Source organism: Bos taurus, chromosome 17 (genome assembly GCF_002263795.3).
Source record: "Bos taurus isolate L1 Dominette 01449 registration number 42190680 breed Hereford chromosome 17, ARS-UCD2.0, whole genome shotgun sequence".
In the NCBI taxonomy this organism is placed as follows: Eukaryota; Metazoa; Chordata; class Mammalia; order Artiodactyla; family Bovidae; genus Bos; species Bos taurus.
In genome coordinates, this window is record NC_037344.1 from 44,502,499 (window position 1) to 44,510,554 (window position 8,056).

General features: G+C 52.3%; 1 protein-coding gene across 4 annotated transcripts; it reads right to left on the bottom strand.

The window, feature by feature from the left end:
• Positions 1–391: 391 nt before the first annotated feature.
• On the bottom strand, positions 392–8,035 carry PGAM5 (PGAM family member 5, mitochondrial serine/threonine protein phosphatase). Of its 4 annotated transcripts, none has more exons than NM_001192191.1 (6): positions 7,801–8,035; positions 5,332–5,510; positions 3,590–3,715; positions 3,415–3,503; positions 3,159–3,292; positions 392–1,451 (listed from the first exon to the last, which is right to left on the bottom strand). In NM_001192191.1, exons 1-6 carry the CDS (start codon positions 7,989–7,991, stop codon positions 1,301–1,303), a joined length of 870 nt encoding a protein of 289 aa, NP_001179120.1. In that variant the 5' UTR covers positions 7,992–8,035; the 3' UTR covers positions 392–1,300. The 4 variants fall into 4 exon arrangements, with proteins under 4 accessions (NP_001179120.1, XP_059731916.1, XP_059731914.1 ...); XM_059875933.1 differs by having other exon boundaries at positions 406–1,207; positions 3,159–3,289; positions 7,801–8,027; XM_059875931.1 differs by having other exon boundaries at positions 406–1,451; positions 3,159–3,289; positions 7,801–8,027.
• Between the last annotated feature and the right edge of the window lie 21 nt (positions 8,036–8,056).

Consider the following 8,056-nt stretch of genomic DNA (forward strand, 5'->3'; position numbering starts at 1 on the left):
TATGACCACACAAACCCAAGGAAACAGGGAGGACCTGCAGGTGCTGACGGTCTGGGTGCCCAGGGCTCGACTACGGGATCTCACAGCACCCGAGGCCAGACACCTGGTGCTGCCTTGCACTTTTCTGGTTTTGGACGTTGGCACAGCCCCTGGCTAACTTGTCAAAACTATTTCTACAGATTGGTGCATGGTTGTTACTTTTAGAAAACCACTTAAGCTCCCTGTCCTGGGTCAGGGCCTCTCACCGAGGCCCCTCTTGGGCAGATACCCTGCAAAACTTCAGCCCGGGGTACACAAGATACTGGGGAAAAGGCCTTTCTGCTGAGACTTTCTTTGCTAGTTGGGGCTGTTGTTTGTCATGCACAGGCCTCTTGTTTTGAAACATTCACAATTAGTACTTTGAAAAACCAGTAAAATAAAATTTATTTTGTAGTTATTTCCAAAATTGACAGAAACATCAAATACTCCAATTAGTTGCACTGATTACAGAAAATGTTCATAACCACTTAATAAAAACTGTACTTTCTCCTAAAATAACAGAAATTTGGGAGGACATACTAAATATTTTAATCCATAAGCATGAAAGATTAACAGCCAGAGGCAAACAAGGACTGAACTGTCAGTTGGACGTTTTACTGAAATGGGCCACTCCTGAGGCATTCATCACTGCCTCTCTGGCGAGGCCAGCAGCTTGAGTCACCTCCCTCACCGGCCAAGGTGCTCCTCCTGTGTATCCAGAAAGGCGTCACGACACAAAAGTTCAGATCCCACAGCTTCAGGGAGGTGTGACTTTGGAGTGAGAAAGTGCTTTTCAAAGCAAGAACCAGATGAGGAAAATCTTTATGTAAGTGACAAGAGTTTTAGGAAACGAATATACGAAGCAGAATAAGTTACAAACGGAAAAAGCACTGCGCCCTCCTCCTCTTCTTCCTGCCTGACGGGCTCTGCTGGCAGACAGCCTGCTGCCGTGTCTGCCTGGTCCCCACAGTCACAGCATCTGGGGGGCCTCATCCAGTCCCTCAAACAGGCCTGCTTGGACCCCTCAGGCTCGTCCTGGATGAGAGGGAGGCAGACACCCTGCGAAAGAGATGAAGCTGGTCTGATCCAAGTGCTTCCCTTTTCCTTCCTGGACCGTGAGTTAAGAACTCTGTGCTGTAGATCCTTTTGCCTTCCTGCTGCCTAGAGGTGGCCGTCCCCGCTGCGCAGCCTGTGGGGGGGACACGGGGGAAGCTGTGGTCTTGGCGGCACCCACACCAGGCCGGCTAGGGGCTAAGGAGGACGCGGGGCCTCCAAGCGGCCCTCAGGAACGGGAGATCTTGTCAGGAGGCATGAACCCTGTGTCCCCAAGGGCCCTGAGAGCCACTCGGCCATCGGGCCGGACCACCAGGTGGGTAATGCTGCCGTTGTTGAGGGAAAGGCGGAGCCAGCCTTCTGGAGGGAACTGCAGCGCCCTGAGGAGAAGAAAGAATGTGCTAGAAACAGGCCAGGTGGGCCAGGTCTCAACAAAGCTGAGGGTCCCCCACCCCAGATGAGAAGCCCCTGGTCAGACTTCCAGAGGCTGGATCCAGCATCTGTAAGTCCCTCCTGTTTTCAGATGGGGTTTCTCAGAGAAAGGAGCTGCCAGGCAGATGTCAACCTAACAGTCCAACAAGGGGTAGGGGAGAGTCCAGTCCCTTTGAGATGGGGATCAACCACGCTCGAGGCCTGCAGGTAAGTCACAAGCACACTGGTTAATAAATGCATGCAACTTAACCTGCTTTCCCAGTGTAACCAGAAGGGGGCAGAGGGCAGCCAAATGGTGCAACAGGTGCAACCACGACCCCTGGAGCGTTTTCATGCTCTTAAAAGTGCTTCTGAGGCACAGTTAGTATTTGCCGAAGAGCCCAGCAGGACTACAGCCTCTGTCCATGTCACCAGACACTCTTCTGCCCTAGAACTTTGGGGTCGACATGCGGCAGCTCCGTGGCTTGTCTCACCACTACTCTGTCAAGAGTTTTACCGACTTAAAGGAATAACTACCCACACACTGCTTTTTAAAGTCTCAACGTCACACTCACCACTTTAAAAAACTGTCCTGAGTTAGGGGGCAGGTCGCCCTCCCATTTCCTGGGGCAGAGGCCCTGGCTCCCAGCAACCCTGTCTTTAGCACAGGTACCACTGCTCTAAGACCAGTCATTTCTGGCCCATTTTCAGCACTGGGTTCGCCTCCCAGCGATACTCGGTCAGTGCTGTCCTGGGATATGGAAAGATGTGTGTTTTACACAGCCCAGAAGTCAAAGCTCAGGAAAAAGCAGCACAAAGGCTCAGGCTACAAGCCTGCAGCCCAGCCCTTCCTCCCAGCAGCACTCGACCTGGCCTGGAACCTGCTCTCCCAGCATGGCGCTTCTCACCTGGAGCCCTGTGTGATATCTGGACAAATGGGCCCATGTGAGAAGGGGGATCCCCTGAGCTCCTGAAGCACCTGCCAAACAGCTTCTAATGGATCCGGGGGAGGCAGGGTTACAGTTATTTCACATCTTGCTCTACGTAGGATTTGGTCAAATACATGAGCACCCTGCTGGCCTTTCCAGGTCCAGGCCCTCCGTGACTCATGGATGTGGCTCAGGGCAGGCATCACTGCGAAGGCCTGGAACTTGGTGGGGCCAGGACGTAAGGAAGTGGTTGGCTGGCTCCAATGACAGGAGCCCCTGGAGAAGCTCCCGACTTCGTACCCTGGATCAGCTGGAGTAGGGAAGTGACTAACACGCTCACAGGTTATAATCCTGCACAAACAGGTCCGTGAGCCTATAATTACAAAAAATTTCCAGTTAATAAGCTAAGGGAAATACGAAACTATGAGGCAAACATCGAGTAACCACAGCAGCATGATCTAGTGACAGGTGCTAAACCAGTCACTGCATGTCAGGGAAATGGGGTGTTGGCATATAAAACGTGACTTTGCAGTGTGAGCAGCCAGCTATGCGCCTGAACCAAGCAACCACAACATTGCCCAGGAAAGACTGCCAACACAGGGCACTTGGTCTGGTCTATTCCCACCAAAAACACAGTCATGAGAAAACTGGACTGAAAGCCATTCTACCAGACCACCAGCTGGAGGAGACACGCTGTGGCTGGCAAGAGGGGAAGTAGGGCCAAGGGCATCCGGCAGGACCCCTCACCGGCACACGATGTAGCGAATGACATTGGCGTGGCAGATGAAGATCTCATAGCTGTCCTCCTGCTGCTTGGCGTCCGCCCGGTGGATATAGTTCCGGAAGGCGGCCTCGATCCGTGCTCCATCTTCATAATACTGCTGGGGGCAGAAGAAGGAATCATGCGTATGGAGGCAGTGTGGGCCCCGCTGCCACCAGGAGCCCAAGGGCAGAGAGGAGGCTGCTCCCCACAGGAGGCTGCCCCGGGGGGAGTTTTTTTTACCACAGCCTCCGGCTTCCAGTGAGACACGGGGGGGTCGGGCTCGATGGGGGCGCCTTCCCTCAGCAGGTCTGTGCTGACCTTGCAGACTCCTGCAGAGAAGCACAGGACTCAGCCCCTTTAGGAGCAGCCACCCCTCCCTCCCTGCTGCTGGGCACCTAGGGTGCCTGGCACTCACCCGGCAGGTGTTTGCTGATGATGTCAGTGGTTTCTACCGCACGGGTCATGGAGGAATGGACGATTTTATTAAACTTCAACCCCAAGCTTGCAAGTCGGAGACCAGTTAGTTCAGCCTGCTCACGACCTTGAAGGTGGAATACACTGGAGAATTACAGGTGGTGGGAGTTCCTGCTTGTTTCTACTTCACAAATACTTCAGTCCTTACCAAGGACCATTAGGGCTGGGGGACAAAATGGGCAGCCCCTCCCAGGTCTTAGGCCTAAGGAAGAGGTCAGGCTTTCAACTGGTAAAGTCAGTGAGACAGACCAGCTACCTCCAGGCCCATACAGAAAAAGCATCAAAAACAACGGCCTCAAGGACTTCCCTGGTGGCACAGTGGATAAGAATCCACCTGCCAATGCAGGGGACATGGGTTTGATCCCTAGTCCAGGAAGATCCCACAGCTGCAAAGCAACTAAGCCTGTGCACCACAACTACCAAGCCCATGCTCCTCAACAAGAGAAGCCACTACAATGAGAAGCCTATGCACCGTAATGAAGAATAGCCCCCGCTCACAACTAGAGAAAAGCCCACACACAGCAACGAAGACCCAGAGCATCCATATATAAATAAATCTTAAAAAAAAAACAAAACACCCAGCCACGGTTCAGCGTGGCTGAAGTTTGGGTGGAGTCCTGTTTACTATTTCTGGGTCCATTACACTATTCTTACTCAACTTTATCCAAAGATTGGGTTTTAATGCTCCAGTGACCAGACGTGCACTCACTACAGATGTCAACAGGTGAGGACGGACAACCAGCACTGCTAAGGTCTGGGTGCAAATACAAATGTTTTTCCTCAAATGTATCTTAGAATCCAACTGAAACGCCCTTGGAGAGTCAGTTTCAGCTGGACATGTGACACCACAGATGCAGCTTTACTTCTATCTTGAGCCTGAGGACAGGCCACCAGACCCTTCGCACAAAAGGGTACTATCTCACTCAACAAAGAAATTTGTAAAAATGTAAGCTCCATCTCCAAACACCCTGCGTTTCCTGTCTGAGGGACTTCTCCTGTGGATACAGGCACACAAAGACCAAGGTGGGAGGATGTGCCCAGCAGCACCATTCACAGTAGCAAAAACCTGCTACCGGGTGGGGCCCTGAGACATGCCACCGTTTATAAAGCAGCCTCTGAAGCTCTTCAGCAACTAAGTCAAGTCATGGGGCACCGGGCGGAGCCACTGCAGAGCACCTGCAGGCAGGATCCATCATAATATTCTTAAAGTTGAGGGGCCTCCCGGGTGGCTCAGTGGCAAAGAACCTGCCTGTCAATGCAGGAGATGTGGGTTCAATCCCTGATCCAGGAAGATCCCACATGCTGTGGAAGAACTAAGCCCATGTGCCACAACTTACTGAGCCTGTGCTCTAGAGCCCGGGAACCACAACTACTGAGCCCATGTGCCAGAACTGAAACCCACATGCCCTAGAGCCCGTGTTCCACAAGAGAAGCCACTGCAAAGAGAAGGCCGCACACAAGTACAGAGCAGCCCCCACTCACCACAGCTAGAGACAAGCCTTCACAGCAACAAAGACCCAGCACAGCCAAAAATGAATAAATTTTTTGAGAGCATTTTCGAAGTCTGAGTCAGATTAAGCTGATTATTACTATTAATGACAAAGCTCACATCTGGGCCAAGAACACCTGACACAGGTCCAAGGAGGCCTGCCTAGCGGATCAGCAGACAGCCCAGCCACATACCCAGGGGCGTCAGCGTGCGGTCCTTCTCCAGGGAGGCATCCACGTGGTACTGCGAGTGCCTGATGAGGAAGATGTGCCGTGTGGCCTTGGCCTTGCAGTGGTCCAGCCTGGACGTCAGCTCCTCTTCTCCAGTCTCTAGGTTCCTCTTCCGCAGGTTGACCAGGGACAGTGGTTCTCTCCTGATGTTGAAACACAAGACGGCGTCCTCTGTGCCCCTGCTCTCAAGTCACCCCTAGTCTTTCTGACAGAGGGGCTTCCTGTGTTGGGAGGTGTAGGGGAGGAGCCAACGTCCTCTGTTCTTGGTGCTAGGCCTGCCCTGGGCGGCTTATCTGGACAGACAGATAAGCAAAGCCTCTGTGCTGTTCACGTCCTTGTGAGGAGACAGACAGTCACAGCAAGGGGACCAGTGACACAGATAGGAGGAAGGAGTGGCTGTGGGAGGGCAGGTGGGACATGCCCACAGGGCGGCCTCGCTGACAGGGATGCTGTGCTGCCCCTTAGCAGCCACTGACCGTGTGGCTGCTTACACTCAAAATCATAAAAATTAAGTACAATTAAAACTCCCATTTCCTCAGTCACACAAAGCACATTTTCAAAGCTCAGCAGCAAGTGGGACAGTGGCCATCACACCAGACAGGGAGAAGAATGTTCCCAGTATCACGGGAATCCCCCTGGTTGGCCCTGCTGGGTGCTGGGAAAGGGCTGATGGCGGGGGTTGTGGCTGGGAGGGCGCAGCAGTAGCAAAGATGCTGAGAAACGATGTCTGGTGAAGACAGGCTCTGTTAGCTCATGGACCAGAAGTCAGTAGAAGTTAAATGTCTGTGAGACTGGCAGAGCTGGGAAAGAATGTACTCTGCTAAGACAGTGCTGGAAGAACAAGTTTTGAGGGAAGTCATGGTGAATTTGAGGGTTCTGCTTGGGCCATGTGAACCTGGGGTACCGTAACATAACCAGGCTGAGATGCCACACTGGCAGTCATGGGGGAGCTGGGGCTTAGCCAGAGAAGACCTCTGGTACCACAGGCACAGATGCAGGATACCACTCTCCTTACTCCCTCATAAATCTAGACTTGGCAAGCAAATATAGCATATCAGCCTCAAACAAAGCTGAAGTCTGGCTCTCCCTCAAGTAAGTCCTTTAACCTCAGAGTGACCGTTTCTTTGGAAAGGCACAAGAAATTAAGAAGATTGTACTGATGTTTAAAAGGGACATGACCCCAGCCTAATCATGAGAAAAACAGACAAATCCCAACTGAAGGACATTCTACAAAATACCTGATCAGCACTCTTCAGAACTGTCAAGGTCATCACAAGTTAAGTCTGAAAAACTGTCAAAGCCTGATTGTCATTTAGGATCCTGGGAGAGACAATGGACTACAAGTAAAAACTGAGGAAATCTCAATAAAGTATGGACATCAGTTAATAATATTGTACCTATACCGGTTCACTGATTGTAACAAATACCCTATGTGAGGGTAAGGTGTTAACAACAGAGGAAGTTAGGTGTGGAACTCTAACAAAATAGGAACTCTATTGTCTTTGCAACTTTTCTGTAAATAGAAGACTATTTTTAAATGAATTTATCTTTAAAAACTAAAGGTTAAAAAGAATACCTCTTCTCTATACAATGAGGCTAACAATAAACATTAGTTCTGTGCCCCACACTCAAAGTGTTAAGTAGGAAAGAGCTGGGACTGGGTAAACCATCCCACAACCCAGAGCAGTGCCATCCAATAGAAAGAGAACACCGGCAACGTATGTTATTTAAAATTTCCAAGTAGCCACATTTACAGAGTAGCAAGAAACAGGAAAAATTTCAGTAACTCACTTTATTCACTCCAGCATATCAAAAATACTATCGTTTCAATACAATATTTTAAGATCTGCACTGCTTTGGTTTTTAAATTTAAGTTAACATTAAGTAAGGCTAAAAACTGCTTCCTGATCACAGAACCCACTATTTCCAAGTGCTCTATAAAAATACTGACAGCGCGCGGCCGGGGTGCCTGGGACCCCTGGACCTCATGCTCCTACTCAGTATGTCAGCTGGCCCTGGCCCTGCGCGGCCTCCTTGCAGAGGCCCCTTCCAGAACCCACCTCCACCTGACCCTCTCGGCAGTATCCCAAATATGGGATTAGCATGCCGTCACCCAATCTGAATATTCATGAGTTGAGAGACAGAAACAAGGACGAGAGCCCTATTAAGGTCCAACCCCTCCGTTTAGGACTGAAAACGACCACTCCGGGCATCCCGGTACTCCTTCGTCAAAACAACCCCCTGGGCAGACAAGGAAACTGGCGCTCAGAAGAGTGGTCGAGGGAAGCCTCATGTCCGCAGCCAGCCTCGCGGCGAGAACCGAAAGAGAAACCAGCACGCAAACCTGCCCCGCCCGCCCCTCCGTGGGACCCACCACACCGACCAGACGGGAAGGCCAGGGCCCGGGAAGGGCTACCGCCGCTGGCCCCGCACCTGTCCCAGTTGGGGTCCCAGACGCCGGGCCCGGGGCGTGAGGTCCCCGCCCACGCCGGGGGCTCGACCACGCGCGGCTCCGCGTCCCCGCCCGCGCGGGGCTTCCCCACCGCCACTGCCGAGAAGAGCACAGCGGCCGAGCCTCCGGCCAGGCCGCAGGCCGCCAGCTGTAGCGCCTGCCGGAACGCCATGCCGGTCAAGTCCCGCGTCGACCCCACACGGGCTCCGCGCAGGCGCGCTCGGGTGTGGACGGCGT

Coding starts and splice junctions, on each gene's coding strand:
- PGAM5 (NM_001192191.1), bottom strand. CDS start 7,991: ATGGCGTTCCGGCAGGCGCTACAGCTGGCGGCCTGCGGCCTGGCCGGA. Junction 5,511..7,800: donor TGGGACCCCAACTGGGACAG/GTGCGGGGCCAG, acceptor TTTCAACATCAG/GAGAGAACCACTGTCCCTGG. Junction 3,293..3,414: donor ACTGGAAGCCGGAGGCTGTG/GTAAAAAAAACT, acceptor TTCTGCCCCCAG/CAGTATTATGAAGATGGAGC.